The sequence below is a fragment of the Drosophila melanogaster genome, chromosome 2R, assembly GCF_000001215.4.
Source record: "Drosophila melanogaster chromosome 2R".
Taxonomy (NCBI): domain Eukaryota; kingdom Metazoa; phylum Arthropoda; class Insecta; order Diptera; family Drosophilidae; genus Drosophila; species Drosophila melanogaster.
In genome coordinates this window covers 12,515,096-12,537,047 of record NT_033778.4, presented here as the reverse complement: position 1 = coordinate 12,537,047, position 21,952 = coordinate 12,515,096, and the positions used below count along the sequence as shown (strand labels likewise).

General features: G+C 42.9%; 5 protein-coding genes across 7 annotated transcripts in view, besides 2 other annotated features; 1 reads left to right on the top strand and 4 right to left on the bottom strand.

Moving 5' to 3' along the window:
- The window catches only part of fra (frazzled), a 35,132-nt gene extending 27,137 nt beyond the window's left edge, over positions 1 to 7,995 (bottom strand). For all 3 annotated transcript variants that reach the window (NM_078992.3, NM_001299424.1, NM_165913.2), the window contains exon 1: positions 7,222 to 7,995. In NM_078992.3, the coding sequence (NP_523716.2) occupies positions 7,222 to 7,321 (100 nt within the window). In that variant the 5' untranslated portion in view covers positions 7,322 to 7,995. The remainder of the gene's footprint in view (positions 1 to 7,221) is intronic.
- A 2,189-nt stretch (positions 7,996 to 10,184) lies between these two features.
- Positions 10,185 to 10,258: a mobile genetic element.
- Positions 10,259 to 13,911: 3,653 nt separating this feature from the next.
- Positions 13,912 to 14,169: a mobile genetic element.
- A 147-nt stretch (positions 14,170 to 14,316) lies between these two features.
- On the bottom strand, positions 14,317 to 15,025 carry CG33632 (uncharacterized protein; the record flags this gene model as incomplete). The annotated part of the gene is given in 4 exon segments (NM_001043072.2): positions 14,317 to 14,472; positions 14,525 to 14,692; positions 14,758 to 14,913; positions 14,963 to 15,025. Coding segments are annotated over 4 exon segments (543 nt in total).
- Positions 15,026 to 15,423: 398 nt separating this feature from the next.
- Positions 15,424 to 17,882, bottom strand: CG8569 (uncharacterized protein). The gene is made up of 3 exons (NM_136951.3): positions 17,701 to 17,882; positions 16,578 to 17,635; positions 15,424 to 16,517 (listed from the first exon to the last, which is right to left on the bottom strand). Exons 1-3 carry the CDS (start codon positions 17,813 to 17,815, stop codon positions 15,864 to 15,866), a joined length of 1,827 nt encoding a protein of 608 aa, NP_610795.1. The 5' UTR covers positions 17,816 to 17,882; the 3' UTR covers positions 15,424 to 15,863.
- Positions 17,883 to 18,135: 253 nt separating this feature from the next.
- CG8818 (uncharacterized protein) lies at positions 18,136 to 19,784 on the top strand. The gene is made up of 3 exons (NM_136950.3): positions 18,136 to 19,211; positions 19,274 to 19,407; positions 19,460 to 19,784. The coding sequence occupies exons 1-3, from the start codon at positions 18,241 to 18,243 to the stop codon at positions 19,642 to 19,644; spliced, it is 1,290 nt and encodes a 429-aa protein (NP_610794.1). The 5' UTR covers positions 18,136 to 18,240; the 3' UTR covers positions 19,645 to 19,784.
- Positions 19,764 to 21,673, bottom strand: CG13151 (uncharacterized protein). Its single transcript, NM_136949.2, has one exon. It carries the CDS (start codon positions 21,602 to 21,604, stop codon positions 19,790 to 19,792), a length of 1,815 nt encoding a protein of 604 aa, NP_610793.1. The 5' UTR covers positions 21,605 to 21,673; the 3' UTR covers positions 19,764 to 19,789.
- Positions 21,674 to 21,952: the final 279 nt, after the last annotated feature.

Below are 21,952 nucleotides of genomic sequence, written 5' to 3'. Positions count from 1 at the left end.
TCGGCTTAGAGGCCAAACTATGCAGCGGTGAGTGAGTGGGTTAAGTTGCAAGAACTTTATGGAACCACACCGACTGCGCACAGACAACTTAATTAGATAAATGCTCTGTGCTGTCAGTTTTCTAATTTTCTAGTTGTAAAGTGATCCGAACGCCCACATACTTCGCCATGACTATAGTCAACATTATCGTCATTATCTCCATCATCGTTGTGTAGAATACTGAAGGGGCCTCTTCCTTCGCCTCCTCCTACTTCCCCTCCTCATCTCGTCAGCTGACATAATTTTATGCTCGACATTCAATGAGGAGTAGGTGTAGGTGCCATCATCCTCAGCAAAACTACGGAACTCTGGCAAATGCAAATTGTGAGCAGACAAAAGCAATTTGTGTCATTGCCAGCAGCCATATATAACACAATTGCGGTCATAATAATAGCATCAAGACATGTAACTTCTTACAAGTGACAACAATTTGGTATCTAACCGTGACACTTTGGTCGTAAGTGTAATTTAAGATTAAATGCTTATCTTAAATAGAATAAAATATTTAATTTTGTGTTAAATATATTTTGCACATATAATAATTTACTTGTTAATTAGGAAATACTATGTTCAAACTAATATACATATCTTTCATTTTATTATCATAAGTAATATTATTATGAACGCAACTGTTTTATGTGTAGAAAGGGACCGAATTGCAAGAGGGAGACAGAGCGAGAGAACTTGTATTTTACCACCTCATTACAAGATTTGCATATTTGCATCTGCCATTGTCTGAGGCCCCGAGAACAAAAGCCAAGCACAGACAATGGCTTCATCTCAGCTCAAGGATATTTTCGCACTCAGAAAACTAGACCTAAATTTAGAAAAACCGCAGAGAAAACGGTGTCTGAAAACATGACTTCCTGCCACAACTTTCGCGAGTCAAGTGTTTGCCACTTCTGAAGCTAAATCTTAAAAGCCACGGATAACAACTGTCTATCTGCTGCATTTGCTGTTTTTGGGTATTAGGCTCCACTCGGTCGTCAAGTGTTCCTACATAAAGTCGCTTACCTAATGGCCACAGAGCTGAAACCATCACCGCCTGGGTGCATTTCACAGGATTTAATGGGCAGATGTGCACCGCCATCCTGCGCGCCCCTCGTATCCGCATCCATTGACAGCTCAATCCAATCCATGCCGCAGAATGTGGAAATGGAAAATGTGCGGCGGATAATTGCCATTAATCAGCCGAGTCCACACATGGACATGGCACGTCATAAGCCGCACAGCACACTACATCTAAACCAGCGTTTGCCATTCGGTTCAAAGAACAAAAAAGTCCGGTCTTGGGGTTCAACATCTGGATGGGAATGCAGGAGGACGGGATGCGAGAGGTAGGGATTGGGCCTGGGCATGGGCATGGGCATGGCCATCTATGATATATGCAGCACTTAGTACCTACTTAAGTTGCGCGAACGCGGACAAGGCTTCAGATAAGATCACACACAGCTGGCAAGAGCAGCGGCAAAAGCGGATTGTGGCTTAATGCCACCACAGTGGGGCAAAAACTTAAGCTGGCAACTATTTCTTTTTTTTTGGTGCATGCATATTTATTCATCCATTTCAAGTGTTTGCAATTTAAAAGTGCTCTATATAGATAATCCAAACAGAAAAGCAATCCACGTAGTCACAAATCGCACTCAAATGATTTCATGTTGTTAACTCTGAAATTGCTCACAAAATATTGAAATAAGTAAAATCAAATAACATTCTAATAAATAGCAAAAAGTACTCAAAGTTTCTAAGAATATTACTTAAGTGACGAATAAAGTGTGAAATGGTGAACTCATGAAATAAACAGTTGCTGGTACGATTTCTGGCAATGACACTAAATGACACACTTAGTTTATCTCCATTGTTTTAGGAATCTCCGGATCTGGAAATCCCACCCACTGTACCACTCTCCTCCACCAAAACTGAAACTGCAACCACACGACTTCGACAACGACGTCGACTACTGTGGCTGCAGACTCGTACTCGTAAGTGGTATAAAGTACGTGCATTTTGTAGATAATAATAAAATAATAGCAACGGCTGCTCATTCAGCTGGAGTCGAGAGCTAGCTGGTCGCGTCTTGGCGCTTGGATCGCAACCGAACCTAACCGAACCGAACGGAACGGATCGGATCGAATTGATTCGAATCCGATTGGATACCATTGGATCGGAACAAAACGAAGCTGGTGACTTGGTCTTGTGGCTGTTGTAACAAATTACTTTTGGCTGGGCCCGTCCACTTCCCTGCTTCGCTGCTTCCCTGATCTTTGGTGATCTTGCCCAGACAATGTCGTCGCCATTGTAACTGCTCGTTTTTCATGTTCTATTTTTCTGCGGCAATTGCAGTCAATAGATTAGCTCTACAGATAATTGCACAGCGAAAATCGAGTTGCTTAAAATATAATAAAAAAACTAAGAAAAGGTTAGATCTTTATTTGTGTTAGCTTTTGTTACTCTTCCTATGTGTAGTTTTAAAAGTACTACTACTAAGTTCCGATGACTTCGAATGAACCATCGAGGTAAACGAAGGTCTTAATCTCTTTGAAAATAACTTTCATGCTAGACCCGACAATCAGTAAACTTATTTTTCCAAGTGAAAAGCGGCCAGACAAAGGGGAGGGGGTGAGCCGCAGATGGGGCAGGCGCTTTTCCGTCGCCAATCAAGCGATCGATCTACTTTGAGGCAGCCATGGCCACAGTTTATCGCCGACCGGCGACTGCATTTTGTTGACCGATAAGTCCGAAGGGGGTTAAGCATGGAGAGCAGCACGAGTGGGCGGCAGGGGGTTAAGCACGAGGCGAAGACGGTGGTGGTGGGGGCTCGTGGTCGTCAGTCAAGTAAGTTCCAAAGCCAAGACCAACTTCATTTGCTTGCCAACCAAAGCGAGCGACTTTTTCAATTAATGTAGCCCATGGGCACGCGAAACCTGAAACCAGAAAATGCAAGAAAAACAAAAAAAAAAAACACCATAAAAAAGAAATGCGAGCCCGAAGAAGCGAAGATGCAAAAGGGGGGCTGGTGAAAAAACAATGCAAAAACTTTGTTTACTTTGCCAGCCTGTCTTATCGCTCGCTCCACTGGCCACAAAATAATTACCGAAGCCAGTTCCAAGCTCCCCACCTCAAGTTAAGAAAATCATCCGGTAGAATTGAGTTCTTTTGGCCAGGGCGTGGCGACCAGCCCATATCACAAATCTCGGGAGCCTAGAGAGCTAGAGAGTACCCATGGTAACCATGGTACCCCATGGCCAGCACTTTGGCACTTCGACTAAATGACTGCATTTAAAAAACTGTTGCCGACTTCCGTTTCGGCCGTTTCACTCCTTTGGCATCTGCTCGAGGTGATTAAGTGCGATTCGAGGCGTGGAGGCAGATAATTTCTGATATTTTATAGCCCCGCTGGTGTGTATGGAGTCGGGAATGCTAAATGGGCAAATGGAGGAGCTCCGTCCGTCCAAACAACCAACCAACCAACCAGAGGTGTGAGATTTGCCGTTTAGGCCCGTCCAGGCCAGGCTTGTTTTAACGGCACTTTAAGCCACTCAGCCGAACAAGTTAAGTACGAAATGATCGTTTTTTTTTCTCAAGTGGGCTGAATGCCATTTCTTCGCTGGAATCTCTAGCCGTGTCCTTCGCTGTAATGCAGTGGCCCCACCTACGGATCACCCACGCAGACCTATGCAAATAGGCCCTAATCCTTGAGGAAACGCCCCCGCAAAAGGTACAGTGTGCTAAATGTAAAGCGAAATACATTGTTGCCCAGATGCTTTTATGGTCAGAATGATTTCCTGTAACTGCAGCCAGATCTTTTCTCTTTCTTGCAGATTCTCCAACGAATCTCCCTTCCTTACTTTAGATTGGTCTAAATCTGGATTTTGAGGTTGCGTGCATTGAACTTTTCGAACATTTCGGGTTGCAGAATCGGTCTCGGCTTGTTGTTGTTGTTGTTGTTCTTGTTTTGGTGTTTGTGGCGGGTTCAAGTGAATTATTCATGTTGTCATGTCGAATCGGCGGAGGGTGGGTAGGTCCGGGTTCGAAGCTGCAAACGAAATTGCATTCTGCCAACGCAGCAGAAGTTACACAGACAAAAAAGTGCAGTTCGTTTTTATCAGCAACATCACTAACTTATTTTCATTTTTTAATAGAAATGACATTTTTTTTCTTACTTTAAACCATTTGATTTGGTTAGTGTGGAAATTGTTTGTATCTTAACCTATTTTTTTCGGTGTCAAAATTGTGCCGACTCTTGGATATCTTTGTTTTTCGGTTTATTTGGTGTCGAATACGGTTCCTCCTGCTGTTTTCCATAAAAATTCCAGCAACATGAGTTTCCCCAAGTATATGCAACATCTAAATTCTGTTTTTTTTTTTTGCCTCCTCTTGTAAGGAAAACAAATATAACACAACATTTTTAATTAAATGACAAGACCAACTTTTGTTAAACCAAACTTCATTGGCAAAAGTTTATGTGCCGGAACAGAAGTTGTCATTGTTGGCAGATGAAAAGCCTGGCACAATGCAAATCTCTTGAGAAAGAAACCGAAGAAGACATCTCGCAGCGACCATCAATAAGTGCCATAGAAGTGAGATATTTCCGAGTCCTTCAAGCGACTCTTAGTCATGCATATATGTGTGTACATACATCTATATGGAGTATACATCTTAAGAACCCACAACCTTCGAAAGACGAACAATTTCCGGCGCTTTGTCAACACTTCAGAGTGACGTCCGCGTTTTAAACACCATTGAGGGACTTCGCATCGGTTCGTAATTAGTCTGCATTCAACGGAGAAGAAGTGACCTCATTCGAGTCCTCTAAACACTCTCTCCCCGACCGAATGTTCCATTCCTTTCTTTTGTCACATTGCGACACAGAGCCCCGGGGCTATAACCACCATATGGAAATGTTTATTTTGACAAGCGCACCCTCGGAACGAGCGGAAAAAATGTGTCCAGGAATATGAAAAGGGGTGCGAAATTAGAATAACATGTCACTCATATATTGTATCACGTAATGCGGCTAAATGTGCTCCTGGCCACGGGAAAAAGCCAGTGAACGCCAGGGTGAGGCGACTCGCCCAGGACAACATCAAACAATTGCCACAATTCACGGGCTAAAGAGCGAGGAAATATGACCAGGAAAGTGAAAACACAGAGCGCCACAAATAAGCACGAAAATGGGAACAGGACCTCGCACGTGAGTTTTTCGTACACGGTATAAGTAGGATCCTTCTATAAAATCAACTAGTTTGTTTAGCAAGATAGAAAAAACCACAAGGGTGTCTTAAGGCCACATAGATCTAAAGATCAAAATAAATTATTAAAATGCTTTTCTATAATTTAATTTAACTAACACGGAAATGTCTAACTTTGTCTTACTTTCATAGTATCTTATCAACCTTAATTGATGCATTATTATACGGTACTAAGTGGTCGTGAAGCCACGTGAGTCCATTGTTGTCACACAATTCTTTTCAGCTAGTTACACCCATGTAAGTAAAGTTGTTTTCTTTTTTTTTTAATTACATACCCACCACATAAAGCTTGAAGTTATGTGAGGGAATGCTTTTAATTAAATCTGGCATTAAGTCCTGCGACTTATGACATGCCATGACCTAAAAATTTGTTCAAAGATTTTTCATTCCATTTGCATATGACATGCCCCGACAATTTTTTACGACCGCACTTTTTTTGGGGTCCTTTTTCGGGCTGTCTTGGAGCTGGCGTTGATAAATTTTGCAGCTGATAAGGCGGCTCCCCGTTTTTCCAGGACACTTTTCACTTTTAGGGGTGGCTTTTCTTTCTCGTTTCGAAGATGGCGCAGAGACGAGATTCACGGCAGGACATTTAATTTGTTTGCATTATTTGCGCCTTTTGCGGGGATTTCCATTATCCCTCCCTCATTTTACGCGATTGTTTATTTCTCCAGCCGAAAATGGAAATATGATAAGCCTCTAAGCCACCCCTGGCTTAGTTTTCAAACCAAATCAATCAATTGATGCATTGTGCAGCTGCCCACCGATCTTGGGTAATCTTCTTCTGGGACCTAAAACTGAAACTGTGCCTGATCCTAAAACCTAATTGCATTTTGGGCTGCACTGGTTCTACCTGCGCTTACCTACCTGATCCCCTAAGATCACTTGTTCCCTGGCTTTGAGCTAATGATAATGACTCTTACGGCTACCATTTTGTTGGATTCTATTTCTTCGATTTCAGAATACTTTTTCACAGGAAATCGTGTTTGTTTTGGCTCAAATAATCGCAAACAAGTGCGTTGGTTTTCAATTCATGTTGTGCAGTGTTTAGTTTATCTCGTTTCAAGCGAAGCTCATTAGTAATGTTTAAGTTTTGAAGCACTATCGGTTTCGCAACCATCCCATTTTGAGTTCTTATCTGCAGGTGATATGATGGGAAGCAATTACGGTGAATTACCCCGGGTGATTGGCACATGTGGATGGAATAGGGCAGGGTTTTTGAAAGTACCTCAATTTTACGAGTGCAAAAAGAGCGCGAGTTGCGAAATATGACAGCTTATCGGATCAGTTCGCCGTTGACATCACCTTTCGCACATGAGGCTTTTTTTTTTTTGTGGGTCCCAATGCCTGCTTTCTGGCACGTCGACCAGACATCCAGTCGCCAAAACTGTACTTGCATTCATATTTGTTAAAATACAGATATCGAACTTTATGGTACCCGAATACACAACATAGATAGGGAATTGTACGAAGAGTAAAGTAACAGATAGTGTCATAAAATATGGTGGATGAGTGTAGTGAACTAAAAATTACTGGGCTGACAAACCACGTAGTTCATCTATTCGTACTATTTAATCGTAATATTTATTGAAGTGATATAAACTCATCTAATCTACCGAATTTATACACTGTTTTAGATTATTTCCTCCTGTCAGAAGGCAATTAAGGCGCAGCCCAAGAATTAAAGTTCAATCACATGTTCATAAAATTTTTTTTATATCTTTTATAATCTCTTTAATAATCTATATATGTACACAATTTGATAATGTCTTTCTGTGTAAGCAACTAAGCTTGGATTTCATGGGTCTTTGGTTTAAAATTATAAATTGACAACCTGCACAGCGAAAGATAGAAACTATCTACATTTTTATAAAGCCCTCTTACGGCACTTTGGTGCAAAATATTTATCATTTCAGATTGAAGTTCTCACCTTGACTTGCCAAACTGCTGCCAATCAGCTGGAATATGAGACAACTGCTGAGCAGCCAGTTCCACAAAGTCCTGCTGCTTCTGTTTGTTGTGATGGCCATATTCTGTTTGCTTTTCGCTGATTTGGCTGGAAACCGTCGTTTGCGATCGGAGGTAATTCGAATGGCTCAGGTTTATTTGGACTTTTGCGATTTGTTTACAACATTTTGGCTCTTGATACCCGCCAATCGCCGATTGCGCCTTCTATTTGTATCCTTTGCACCCACACATACACGCGACGCAAACACTCACACGCGACTTTTACTCACTCCACTTTTGTTGTGTATTCTTGGGCGATTATTGCTTTCGATTCTCTTGTTTTACGCTATTCGCATCAATCGTTTACGCGTTTTTGTTTTGCCGGCATTCGCCGCCTATTGTTGTTGTTTCAGGTCTTGTTGTTGCTGTTATTGCACGCTTGCAAGCGGGGCATTTTTACAACAACAGAAAATACTATCAACAAATTGCGCACACACACTCGAGTAAGTAGCGTTGTCTCGCTCTAACCTTCGGCAGGCATCAGGACTTGCAGCTGCAGTTCTATTTAAAACACATTTTCAGCGGCTGTATGTATTATTTGAGTGCCTTTTTCATTTATTTTCGATTTTGGCTGCACTTATTTTAATTTTCTACCTCTTTGCGATGGATTTTACTATTGGCAAACGCGTTTTCTCGCCACTAAAGAGTATACATGCGCGCAACGACCTCGACGACCGAAAAAAAATCCGAAACTGTCGAAAAAATCCCTAGCTGCGCGGGTGATGCGAAAACACATCCGCTATCGATGCTTATCGATGGTCTCACTACTATCGATGACGATGAAATGACTTTCGCACCATGTTATTCTTGCATATTATAAATTCATTATCATTTTACAAAGGGGTTTCCATAAGTAACGTAGTAATCAGTGCTCAGCTTTCTTACTAACGTAATCATAATATATTTTAATGACTGTCATCGACATTGAAAAGCAATCGATACTGGAGTGCACATCACCAAAAACGCGTTAAGGTCAGTTGAGCAATTTATTCCAAATGGCGCGTAATTCAAAAGTTAGGACCAAAGTCAATTACACATCAAAAGCAACAAACATTATTATTTCGAGGACATTTGCAGTTGGGATATTAATCATATGAATTTATATCGGTATTCAAAAGGTTTGCTCCTATATTTTTAAATATTTTAAAATTTCACATATTTTCGGTTTTACTTTACACAAATTTCTTTTTATGAGAGTCACAGGAGATTAATACTTAAAAATTTTAATGGCTTTCGAAATGTACCTCAACTTTCTCCCCGACTGATCTTGTTCATAAGTACGTTATTTCAGAAAAATCCTTTGACAGAAAACTTTATGCTCAAACCAATGGGAAAATCTCCTGTTTGAAATGCATTTTTTGCAGTTGGCCAGTGATTGCCACCCCCGAGCAACCGACGTGCAGACAGGTTGTGGTTAAAAGTTGTGGCTCTAAAAAAATGCATGTGGCAAAGGAACACTCATTTTAAAAGCGCCGACCAGCAACCAGCAGGAACTTTAAAGGCTGAAAAAATGAACATATCACTTTTCGCCTCGGAGAAATGTGAACGCAATAAAAAATCCGACCAAGGCCGACAAATTGTTGGTTGGGCGTGGGGTGGGGGGCGTGGCGTTGAAATGATAAATTTCACATTAAATGCCAGCGCTTAAGCGAAAGCGTCGTAAAAATAAACGACGGGGTGAAAAAGAAGGGGGAGGCATTTTTTTTTGGACTGGCAGGCCGCAAAAATAAGTGAAATGAAATTCCCTTCATTAGCGTATCATCCGTATGCCCACAAAATGTGGGTCAAGTTTCGAGGACTTGGATCAAATTACCAGAACCGGAGATTTTTCGCTGCTAATTGCAGGTTTTTTAAAAGCAGCACACACATTTCCCCACCAGACGCCACTGCAATTTTCAGTTTTAATTAATCCGAGCTACCGAGTCTTTCGAGTATCCGTATCTGTATGTGCATCCGCATCCCTGTATCTGTTATGCCAGCTTGAAGTTGGGCAACTTCTGGGCACCCACAAAACGCGGCGACTGATGGTGATTTGGATTCTGATTCGGATGTTCTTCCCATTCAAAGCTTTTAGGTGCCGACACGAAAAGGCGCTTAAGTGAATTAAGCCTGTGTGTGGTAATATATAAATTAAGGCATGCACTTCGGACATGGAAATTGCTTAAATATATAAAAGGTTCTCTCGTTTAACTTGGCAAATCCATTGTTCATGGCACTAAAGACTTTCACTGCAAATCGCTTCCTAAGAAAGTTGTTAACTTGGGTAGAACTAATAAAGGCAAAGATTTTAAATCCAGAGCCATTAGGAAGTTCAGAATATTTGCTTAAGTGATACTTCATGAGTTATGATATTCTGGAAGGGATACAATTAAGTTTGATTTTAAATTAGGTATATAGATAGAGTTTAAAGTACTTTCTGTTAATAAAAACCTGATTAATCAGGGCTTACTATTATTAGTATGCATTTCCATCACTTTGATTGTCAGTCGGCTAAAATAGTTGGCCATTTCCCGACTTAATTGGCGGCGACAGGCGACGCAGGCAGCAAATTGCGACGCCTGGCAGCAACAACAATGGCCAGCAAACCGGTGAGAGAGAACAACAACAAAGTAAGTTAAATTAAGTTAGCGTCGGCAGACAACAAATCTCGGCTTGTGTGCCTGTCCATATGCCCATTGCGCATAAATCAAAATCAACTTGTAAATTTAATATGTCGCTGTGTTTTTCTTGTTTCCACTCCTTTTTTTGTACCATATTTTTTTTTTGTGGCGCTTGCCAGAGATTCGCTGATGATTTATGCTGATGTATTTTGAGCGCCAACGAATTGCCGAGAAAATACAACAAAAAAAGTGTTGGGGATTACAGAAAAATAATCAATTGAATGTGCAAAAACTAGAGAGAACGCTTCGATTGGGTGTCTCGACAATCAGATACCCCTTAACTAGCTAGTAAGAGTGCAAGGGAGTACAAGAAATAGGAAAAAACTCTTTTCCAGATTGCATTTATTATAATTGTAATTACCATGTGATTCTGATCATTAATATTCATTATTACTTCATACTTCATAGGGTCGTAAACTGTTACTATTCTACGAAACTAATATACCCTGTTATGCAAGAAAAACAGAAAAAACGAGTTGTGGCTAAAAATTTAATTAAATCGAGTTCTTACAAGAACACAGCAATTAAAGAAAATTTTAAAACAGTGTCAAAAGCAAAATTGCATTATAAATAAGTGATCAACTTAAGTATTTTTCTGTTAAAGCAACCTAAGATGAAAAAATGTAAACATAATTTAAAATATTTATATATATACCTAAAAAACATTAAATTTAAAAAATCATTAAAAAGATACTAAGTGAGAGATTTGCTTATAATCAATCATTGTGTATGCATCATAAAGAACTTATTTATTTTCTTAGAAATTTCCGTGTAAAAATATGCAACGCGGGAATATCCAACAAAAAACAACAATATAATTGTCACACATTAAAATTAATTGGAAATATCTTCGTGAACCTGAAATCCAGTCTATGCGTACTAAATTATGCTAATTTTGGGAACTGCTGACAGTTTGACACTTTTTCTTCGATGTCTTGATGTGGATCTGGGTCTCGGTCGTGGTTGTAAATTGTGGTCATGAGTTAGAGATCTGTGGAAAAGCCAGACGAAGTTTTCCCAAGGAAAACAAATATTTTGTGTGAGGTGGAAAAGCATAAGTGGAAACGAACGTGAAATTAGGTTGCTTTTAAAAAGAGGGGGGCTTTTTGAGTGGGTTGGAGGAACTCCAGTGGCATAAAGAGAGCCAAGTCCAAAACCCCACCAAGTGCAAGTATGATGCATGTGGGGCTGTCTCAGTTTTGAGTGCAGGGAGCAAAATAAATGAGTTTGTCAGCCGGCAGCGACATGATTTGATAATTGGTTTTAAAAGAAATTCGAAAGCTGAAGTTGCAGTTGCAGTTGTGGGGAAAAAACAGGAAATGGAAATAGTTTGGCATTTCAGTTTTTTGACAGTGAAAAGATAAGTTAACTTTTAAAAGCCAATTGCAGAAGGCGTTTGGGTCATAAATGCGTAACATAATAATTTGGAATTTTAAACTGGAGTTTGAGTTAGCCAATCAAATTAAGAAATATGATTGAATGGCAAATGTGGTGCAAATATTCTTTATAGCTTTGACCTATACTTGCAACTTGGGTTTATGACCACAAAACTTTTGGCCAATGACACTTGAGTGTTGGGTTCCGCGAAATTGGCTTAAAGAACAAAAGGAAATGACTTGACATGGTCGCCAGGCTGACTCACAGATGGCGGATCAGAAGTTTGGGCCTTTGGGTGGGGCAATGTGGGGCCACTCACCCGGATTGCGAGTCATTTAAAAAGTTCGATGCGGTTATGTAAGACCGTGCCCCCCTACCAATTCCAAATGACGCATATTTGGGAAAAGGAAACATAAAATCAGCATAATTCCCGACACTTTGTGACCAGATTTGTGACTTAATTCCCGAGTGGCTAAGTGACACATCTTAATTACGCACAAATTTCATCACAACTCTCAATGGGCATCCATCCGTCTCCTGGGCGCCCATAATAGACTCATTAACTTGCATTTGGCTGGCTAGGCTGGTAAAATGCAAATCTGCTCGTTTTGTGCAGTTTTATACCTCGTGTGCTGCATGCTGCATGTTGCATGCTGCTCATCGCTCATTGTTGTCGTTGGGGCGTGCAGTTGCACTTGTCGGTGGCCATAAATTAAAGTTCTGGCTCCCCCTTATGGTGGGAAATATTTGTCGCATGCCAAAAATTGTACAAGCGACAGCATTTTCAACATGTTGGCGGCAGAAAATGCATTTCATGGCCTGTCTGGGCTGCAGGATGCCCCTTTTCCGAATTAAATCCCAGCAGCTGTTGCCGATGGGACAGGATGGGTGGGCGTCTGGCCAGGAAAGCATATCCTTGGCAATGGTCAGTCAAGTTCAAGGCAAGGCTAAGGATAAAAAGGAGCGGATGCAGTGGCAGAGCTTCAAACTGGCAGCAGCTGGTCAATAAAAGCCGGGAAAAACTAAGGAAAAAGTCTTTTCGAAACAACTTACAGCTTTTACTAAAACTAAATATCGAAAAAAATGTATCTAAAGCAATACTTAATAAAAACGTAAGCTATTACTCGTAAATAAAATACACTTCAGCTTCAAATTTTCGGCTAAACGAGAGATGTTCTTTAAGCATTTAACCATCAAAGTTTTCCCCACTTTCCCAAAATAACTCATCACATGTTTTTGCCGTAAGTCCGCCTGTCGCGAGGAAATTAATTAAGAGGATCCTGCACTTTTTGGGCGATTGTAGGCAGGCAGGCAACTTCGGGCCAATAAATCCTTCAGCCTGTCACAAAACTCCTTGGAGTCCTGTTCCTTTTGACAACGTGGCAGGTGGGAGATAGGCAGTAAGAACTTCACTTTTGCGGAAAAGGAAGAACTCCCTTCGTGACGCAGACAAATTAGTGTAGTTAAAATTAGCAGGCGACTAATTTGATTACGAGCTGATGAAAAATATGCCGTCGTCATGTCCTAGAGATTTTAATAGGCGCCCAAGCATTTTCCGGCAAACTCCGCTGCAGTTTGCACATAATTAAAACACAATTGGAAACGACAGCGGAGAAAAGAAAACAGCCAAGTTTATTTTCAGCAAATCGAGAGAATATTATTCCTAATTGCCACTGGAATGTGTCAGCTTTACTTTGTCAAATTTTTCGCACAAATATTGACAGAGATTTTGATTGCGAAACGCAAGAGTTTCACATCTCAGCCACAGGCCAAAAATGTTGAGTAAACATTTGGCCAGCAAACAGCAATGACTTGCTCCAAATGAAAAGCGAAATGGAAGAGAATGTTATGGACTCTGGATATACTGGCTTAATTAAGTGACAGGGTGAAATATTCCCAGGAAATATCTACTATTTCGAGGGCGAAAGTGTATTAAAGTGAGCCAAAAAGAAAAGATAAGACACCAGGAAACCCTAATGACCATAGATTCCGTGCTCACATACATACGTACCTTACTTGGCTCATCAATCATCCGCTGTGTGAAACTTGTAGCGAAAACGCTTAAACGTGACTTCCGATTTTGGTTAGCAGAATACCAAGTACCGAGTACCGAAATCGTGTGTTGTTGCTAGATAGCCGCCACTAAGTGAAATATTTATTACATATCCATGTATTTCGATCTGTGGCAGCGCAAGGTGCCAACGCTTGTGGCCATTTCCATTGCGGGATTGGGATTGGCCCCCCAAAAGCGTCTCGTGAACCCGGCATAAATCAATTATTTTGGGATAACCGTTTAACGGCATTCATAAGGCAAACCGCCTGATATCCGATGCATTCACATGCTCGTTTGCACTCGTAAAATGCATTGAACCCTTTTAAGCGGACCGCAAATTCGATTTGACCTTTCGGCTGAACTTTTTGCCTCTCTGCAGCTTCGTTTGCCGGCATTAACACGTTTGCCAGAGCGTAATTATCCATAATGGTAGCATGAACATTACGTAGTTATACCCGTTACTCGTAGAGTCAAGGGGTATACTAGATACGTTGCAAAGTATGTAACAGGTATATGGATTCGTGGATTGCTAGCCGAGTCGAGTTCGCCTTGTCCGTATGAAAGCCTTGATCTCAGAAACTAAAGATCACATAGAGTTTGTTTCCAGATGTCGCCACCACGCCCACATACAAATTAGAACGCCCACACTTTTGTCAAATTTTTAAATGTTCTTTCAATATCATGCATTATTGCTTTTTACAATTTTTATCGATATGCCAGAAAAATGTTTTCATTTCTCGCTCGCACTTCCGCTAGCTGAGTATAGGGTATGTGTTAGTCGACGGACTCTTTCTATTATTTTGTTGTTGCTTAATAATTTAACAGTTTTACAAAGTTTGTTTTACATTTACATTATTTCTTAAGCTCGTCTTGTAAATTACTTTATTTTTTGATGTCTTGTTAATTGATTTGTGATAGCCTTTTCTTATTAAGAAAATGCGAAATAAAACGTAGTTATAGCGCGATCAATATCGTAGGCTATCCAATGCACTTCAAGCTTATAATTTCCCTCCGGAAAGGGTAGTATTTCGGTGAGCTTGTAATTTATACTATGATATGACATTTCATCCAGCACAAGATCATGCTGAAATGAATGTAATATGAATATTCACTTTAACAACTTCGGGTATACTTACGTTATAAGGACAGGTGTGGTTTATGTTGGAATAATCTTTAAAGAGATTGTAAAAATACAGAGCAATCGGATTGGGATTTCTAGATTTTAGAAATCTGCACCCGTCAAGAGTCATATTGTAGAGAAAAGGCTTATAGCCATTCAAACGTTTATAGAGACCAAATTGCACCTGAATTAAAAAACAGTAACTTATTATAATCGCTTAGGTATAAATATAAGTTTACTAAATTATACCTTAATTTTGGTTACGGGTATCTTTAGTAGTTTAACTTTGAGGGAAACATATTTGTAAGATCGGTTCACAGATTAAAGATAGCAATATTCAAATAGGGAAAAGTCCTTATCCAAGGTCTCGCACTGTACGTTTGTAAATTCCACTAGGGAATAAACCTAAAAGAAGCTTTTAAAATATGACATTTCAGTTATAATAATTCGTTACCTCTGTGAGATAATAAATACAAATCAACTGAAAAGCGACGCACAATTTCAGCTTGATTGCCATTATTTCCTTTTAGTTATACACAGTACAAAGGCCTTCGATTCTTTTTAAAATAATAATACTTTTGACTTGCTTTCTTGTTTCCTTTTTAAGGTATAAACTTAACTATTCACTTTAGTGATTCGCTTATTTGGTATATGTTTCTTGCGCACTTTTTTAAATAGATAAATTGGGAACCTTTTTTATAAGTATGGCTGTGCAAGACGACTGCGGGAAAACAGATCTTGCTCATGGTTTAAATATTGATAAATCGAATAAAACCATTTAAAATTAGAGCAGTTAAAAACCATGAATTTAATGAGATACTATTCAAAATCGATTGGTTTTATCGAGAAAGAAACTGTCATTAAAGTTTTCCATGTGTTTCAATTGTAATTATTTAAGTATGCCACGAAAATATTGTGGATGAACAATAATTTGTGTTTATTATTATGAATACAGCTGGCACGAAATAATACCCATTCTTATAAAATATGTATATATTTTTTGGTAGGAAACAAGTTTTTATATTGTTAGTAACAAGTACAAGTAAGTTCCACGCCCACACTTTTAAAGTATTGTACGTTTTTTCTGATTTTTTATAAACGTAATATGAATATGGATTAATATGATCAGGTGGCGACACCTAGCGGAAACAGTGCTGCCCATCATAAGAACGGAAAAGGCGCCATTTTCAAATATCTCATTGATAATATTTTTCATTAATACAAGTTTAACATTCTTTATCTTCTGAAAATATTGATGCATATCTTAAGAACGGATACATTTGATACAAAAGGATGGTAACAAACGAGATGTTATCACTTTGGACATAGTTTCCAATTTCGTCTGTAGTCCTAATTTAATGAGTAACTTTGCAGGATGCTTGGTGGCGTCTCTTATCACGTCGCTGGCATTCAACGCTGCAGTAGGACGCAGTAAAGCAGCAGTTAAAAACGGCCTCATCCAGGCAATGGTAGCACCATTGCTTCCTTTTCACTTCGGCCAGCTTCCTTTGCGTGGCCGAGAGCTCTCTTCGGCAATTTAGCAGATCGTTATGCGCCTGCAGTATTTCGGCGGTTAGACTATCATATGCTACGGAGTCAGGAATCCCACGAATGGGCACCGGCGATGAGGTATTCGAAGTGGTGTTATTAAGCCGTCGATTCTTTGCAGCGCCGGGAGTGGCTGGAGTCGGCGGGCGTCCTCGTTTGCCGGACGCACTCGTTTCCGTTGACTCCGTGCAGTGGGATAGAGCCACCTTAATGAGATTCTCGGCAACGGTGGGATCTGCATGGAAGCCGAATAGCGAGGCGGAATAGTGGGACAACATCATGTGACACTGCAGTTCTTTTATCGCAGCGCTCAGAGCTCGGGAGTTCCGTGGTTTGATATGCGACTGAATGTCCGACTCGATGGGTGTAATATCACGTTCTGAGATGAGGGCCCGGGAATGAGTGCCACCGAAGAAGCGGACGTCGTACTTGATGGGCTGACGCTTGGAGACGCTCATCACCTGGTAAAGAAATTATATTTATGTGTATATATTACATAGTAATGATAATATCGTACGTACCTTTGCAGGCCACGGTGGTGAGCCCACCTGCTTGGCAAATACCAACTCGTGCCGCTGAAGACATGGCTTGGCGAACCAGAGATCCGACAGGCTGGCCTCGTTGGAATACCTATAGCAGTCGGGGCAACGACGGATTTCGCGAATGTCGTGCGTCACATCTCTCATCAGCCACTTGGTGGCATTGTACTCAACGCTCTTTTGCCCAAAGAACACGGCCATGTTGTGCTGCAGATCGAGCAGATCCATTAGGAATTCTGTTAGGTACGTATACTTCGCCGCCGCTATGTTGCGCTCGATGTCGCCCAGACCCAAAATCTTTGTCTTGAAGAGTAGCCGCTTAACCAGCGCCTTGTCGCGTTCGTTCCAATGCTTGGCCATGTACTTGGCCACATCCATGGAGATCCAGGAGTGATGCTGGTCCCAGGAGTACTTCAATAGGCAGCCCAGCTCTTGCTTGTCGAGTTGCGGTGGGTTGTGGAGAGCGGCCAGGGCGAGCAAACGGCAGTGGGTGCAGCGCTCCAGATCGCTTCCCTCATCGCTATCCAAACTGCTTTGTAGTTCGTCCTTGATCCTGGGCAGCTTTCGCTGGCGCGCGCCCTTTTGTTCGCACACAAAGAAGACGTCGTCGTCCCACTCGATGTTCTCGTGCTTCAGGAAATCCGTAGTGGCTAGCAAAGTCTGATTGATGTTGCTATTATGATCGAGCAGGGGCGTTGGCGTTTGGGGAGTCTCCAAGTTCTGAGTGTTATTCAGGGGCTGATTGTCCAATTCGTTGACGGGAAACTGGTAAGGTTGGCCCTTGTCCGAGGGCACTGAATAATTGGGCTTCTCCGGGTCCTGTCGCTGGCAATTCTCGTGGAAGGAGCGATGGCAGGATATGCATTTCTTAACGGCTCCGGGCAAATGGCACTCGAAGCAGAACGGATCAATTGGTGAGCTGGGCAGCCGGCTTACTTTTTGACAAAAGGCGAGGGCCAGACGCTTGGACCGTCCGCCGCCTGCTCTGGCCACCAGTATGCCTCGCTCCGTGGCATTTTTCACCGATAAACTGGCTGCTTCTGAAGTTGGATTTTTAGATGTTTGAGACAAACGTTATGGATTGGACATTCAATGGTTCACTTACCTGCACTCATTAAATTGAGCAGGGAACGCTCTAGGACTGTCGCCGGCTGCCCAACGCCCTTTTTCAGCTTGTCCATCCAAATACGGATGGCTGAAGGTGGAATATCGCTGGCCATTTCATTTGCGTTTTAAAGTTTTCTTGCAAATGAAATCAATTTTTGGCTAACTGGAAGCGTTGCCGGACTGCTGGATTGGGTGAACTCGCGTTGCCAACTATAGGCAACAGGAGCTGCCACGTAGGGGTAACTTTAAATTTACATACAAATTTATGGATTTTTAAATGACTCTACTTAAAAGTAAGTTTGTAATTATATGCAGCATTCCATTTTTAAACATTTGTGAAACAAAGTATCTGAGTTTATTTCAGTAACAACTTGCTATGATTCGTAATAATGGTATTCCTCGATGGCATTTTCACACGGATCAGCGACGGTAACACTGTTGAAAACAAAAAATATACACAACTTATACAATCCGAGACAAAAACGGGGCAAAGGAGGCGTGTCTAGAAGAGCGGAGGACGCGGAGGTGACCCCAAGTCATGGCCATGCTGACGCGATTGACCAGCAGCGGCACCACCACGGTGGCCGGAGCACCCGGTTCACCCAAGGGCCTGCAGCGTTTCCAAAACTACATCTCGGCCTTCTTGTGGCCGGGAACGCAGCGGCAACGTCGGAAGTCCACACATCTCGATCCCATGGACTGTTTCACCAACGACTTGGTGACCAGAAAGACCCAAAAGTGGGAGGAGCTGCGCGATAGCCTGATAAAGAGGCCATCGTCCGGAAATCTGGAGGCGGACGCCAATTGCAATGTGGGAACGCAGCGAAAGGCTGGTAGTACCAGCTTTAGCCAGAACGTGGGTCTTATGTCCAAGGGCATGATGAGTGATCTGAAGGCGCTGCGCTCCCCCCAACTGGGACTGGATATCAGATCCCTGTCGCAGGCGCAGCTGGACAACCTGCTGATGGCCACGTTGGAGATCAAGAACAAGCTGGACTTTCTCTACCTGATACGTCAGTGCATCCGCTGCAACCTGTTGCCCTCCAACGAGGTCTTCGTGTCCTGTCTAAAGTATTTGAGCGCGCAGCGCAAGCTCCAGCAGTTGGAGGCACTGGCGGAGACCTGTCGGCAGCTGGAGCACCCGTTCTCACAGACCTACGCGGATCTGGCGCCCTTCCGCGCCATCGCCCTGTGGAACAATGGTAACGCCGACGTGGCCCTGATGACGCTACATCGCGGTTACGGGGTAAGCATGACTTCGGAGGAGGGCAGGCGGATGGCGCGCTCCGCATTCCGCACCATTTCCGAGGAGACTCTGGCCCAGAAGAGTGAGGCGGTGCTAGTGTCGCTGCTGGAGGTAGCGCGTGCCATTCACCGCGAGCACAAGGACATCTTTGTGGTGGCCTGTGTGTGGAAGCAATGCTTCGCTAGCGATTGGTTTTGCGATCAAAAATCGGCTTCGGAACTGTTTGAGCACTACAAGGAGCTGCAAGAGCTAGTGGAGAGGAGGTAAGTCGCTTTAATTTCTTTAAAAACCCGAAATTTGAATCCCAATGTAACCTTCCTTGCAGAGCCAGTTCTTTGTGCTCTTCATTTCTGGCCCGTAACAATGTTGATGCGGTGCATCGGCTAATCGAGGCGTTCTTGCAGCACCAGCAGCGTTTGGCCTGCTCCAGCTGCCTCAGCTTGCTCTTTAACTATCAATGTGAGTCTGTGCAACACAACCGAATATTATGTAACTCCCGTTTCGTTTTTAGATATGCGCAAGGATCTGCGAGCCTGCGCTGAGATTGTCAAATCCTGCAGTGAATTAGAGATGCCGCTAAATGAGCTGCAGAACGAACAGTTCCTCAGTCTGTTCCTCGACCAGAGCGATCCTGTGGACTCTTCGGGAATGGCCAGCAAGTACAAGGCACCCAAGTCCTTCCAGTACAAGTTCTAGTCCCCAGTTTCCATCGTTAAGCCGTTGTCATCGTAGTTACAGCACAAGTGTTTGCACCATTGAGCAATATTGCAAGCATCCCCATATTGCAAGCCCCCACAAGGAATGTAGTGTCTCTTCAATAAATGTTATTTAATATCCATCTTCAGGTGGCTCCTTCATCCACCATGTTGCCCTCGGGCAGTTGGCCAGGCAAAATGCCGACGCATTCGTAGCAGCGGGATATCAAGTGGTTGCCGCATCGATGTTGCAAGCACTGTTGGCACCGCGTCCGCGATTTAGTGCCACGCTTATTTCGAGCGCAGGGCTTGCACCTGCGATGCTTCTCTCCGTACCGACTAGCCAAATTAATGCCCAAGGGCAGGCTCATCTTGTCGGGTGTTAGCACGCCTACGCTGTGCGTTAGTTTCGCCTCGCCGGTCGCCTCACTGAGCAGCCGCTGACTGGATTGGCCCAGGATTTCGCAGATTTGCAGTCGCATCACGAGCGAAGTGCTGGTGGATCTTCGCTGAAGGCGTCGCTGTAATCTCTGCTGTGTGAGGAAGAGTCCCAACTGTCTCTGGAAGTCGCGCTGATCCATAGCGGCATCGCCTTTGGGCGAAAGTCGTAACAGGATCCATGCATTCACGGCAGCCGCGTTGAGCACAAAGTGAAGTAGTTGCAGAAAAGGATTGATCTGCTTTTTCAAGGGTGCGGGCGTAGCGTGGGCTGTGCTGAAGCGCTGGGAGTGTTCGTAAAACTGCTGACAGGCTTCTGAGGTTTGCTCATATGCCTGGACTGCATCTACTTGGGAGCTAAGACCGCAGCAGAAGACTGCGTCGCCATCGAGCGGAATGAGTTTTGAGCTGCCACCAAACAAGGGTGATTCTGTGGGCCACTGCCGCGGCCAATGTGGCGAATTGGCCTCCAGCTTACCCAACGAGCTTATTTGCCGCTGCGCCAACTGCTCGCACTGCGTCAAGTTTAGATACCGTGATCCCAGCGTTACATTTCTTCCCGTGGTCTTGAAATCGCAGATCAGTTGTTCTACATCCTTGTCCGGACATCTCTGGTTTCTGCTTACCACTGCATTGGCCATGTACAGTGTCCTGGCATCACAGCAGAGGGTCATCCGTGACTTGGCCACCGCGCAGAATGTCTCATCCACGGTCAACCAACTGCTGCAGCCGTAGTAGGATCTGCAATTGATTATAAGGCGCTGCCAGAGCTTTTGGCCCTCGGACCAGCCGCAATTTCCCGCCAGACACTCGGAAATGCTTTCGAATCGAGCGAGCGACATGGATGCTCGGAATATGGCATTGCCCAGCTCCAGGGTCCACAGCTCATCCAATGGCCCATTGTGCCTGGCATTTCGGAACACTCCACAAAGGTAGCTTAGACCCAAGAATGCCCGCAGCTCCACAACGTCTAGGGGTCTCTGGACACTTGTGGCCGTTCTCCGCTTACGCATCTGTTCATTGATATGGCGAAGTAAAGACCGCAGCATTTCATCATCGAAGAGCAGCATCCATGCTTCCACTGCATTGGACACTGTTCGGGCGGGTCCCTTGCCACAGGCCTGTTGCCCCAAAAGGGGTAGATCCTCTGCAGAAATATCTGGGCTCCTGGTCACGCTCCATAGCTGCCCACAAGGAGATGTGTAGTTTCCGTTATTATTTGGTGGACGACCACGTCCTCGCTTCGGGGCAGCTGGCCTGGCGGAATCCTCCTTCTTCAGCACCACGTCAGCCAGTTGGTCCTCGTTCATCAGCATGTCGCTGTCCTCGAAAATCCAGGGAAAATTGCATACTGCTTCCTGTAGCGGATCGGAGTCATCTCCGTTAAAGGAGGCACTTTGGACTGTGGAATCGACCGGCGGCAGCCGCTCCTCCACCTCCATCTTTTCACCATCCTCGTCTTCTTCCTCCTGGTCGCTACATTTAATATTGGCCAGCAGCTCCTCGTCCAGCACGCATTCCATTGTTTGTTTATAAACTTGCAACAAAACAAACCTTTTCAGTCGTCGATAGGTTAGGACAGTAACGTCTATACATATCGATAATTTATATAGTTATCGAAAAAGACATTTAAAACATAAATCTTAAGCTTGAAAGGTTGAAAACTTATAAAAAAAATAGTTTGTTCTATTTAGAAAAAATTATGTACATTCTAAATATAACTTATTTATTTTAAATGTAGATTTAATTTCCAGCGTAGAGATAACTAGTGTATGTTTATAATTCTTAAACAAATTATACTTAACAAAACTTGTATTTATTCTTGGCGCCACTGTTCAAATTTCAAATGAACCTGCCAACTGAACTAACTC

Coding starts and splice junctions, on each gene's coding strand:
- CG13151 (NM_136949.2), bottom strand. CDS start 21,604: ATGGAATGCGTGCTGGACGAGGAGCTGCTGGCCAATATTAAATGTAGC.
- CG8569 (NM_136951.3), bottom strand. CDS start 17,815: ATGGCCAGCGATATTCCACCTTCAGCCATCCGTATTTGGATGGACAAG. Junction 17,636..17,700: donor GCTCAATTTAATGAGTGCAG/GTAAGTGAACCA, acceptor ATCCAACTTCAG/AAGCAGCCAGTTTATCGGTG. Junction 16,518..16,577: donor CACCACCGTGGCCTGCAAAG/GTACGTACGATA, acceptor TTTCTTTACCAG/GTGATGAGCGTCTCCAAGCG.
- CG8818 (NM_136950.3), top strand. CDS start 18,241: ATGGCCATGCTGACGCGATTGACCAGCAGCGGCACCACCACGGTGGCC. Junction 19,212..19,273: donor CAAGAGCTAGTGGAGAGGAG/GTAAGTCGCTTT, acceptor CCTTCCTTGCAG/AGCCAGTTCTTTGTGCTCTT. Junction 19,408..19,459: donor CTTGCTCTTTAACTATCAAT/GTGAGTCTGTGC, acceptor TTTCGTTTTTAG/ATATGCGCAAGGATCTGCGA.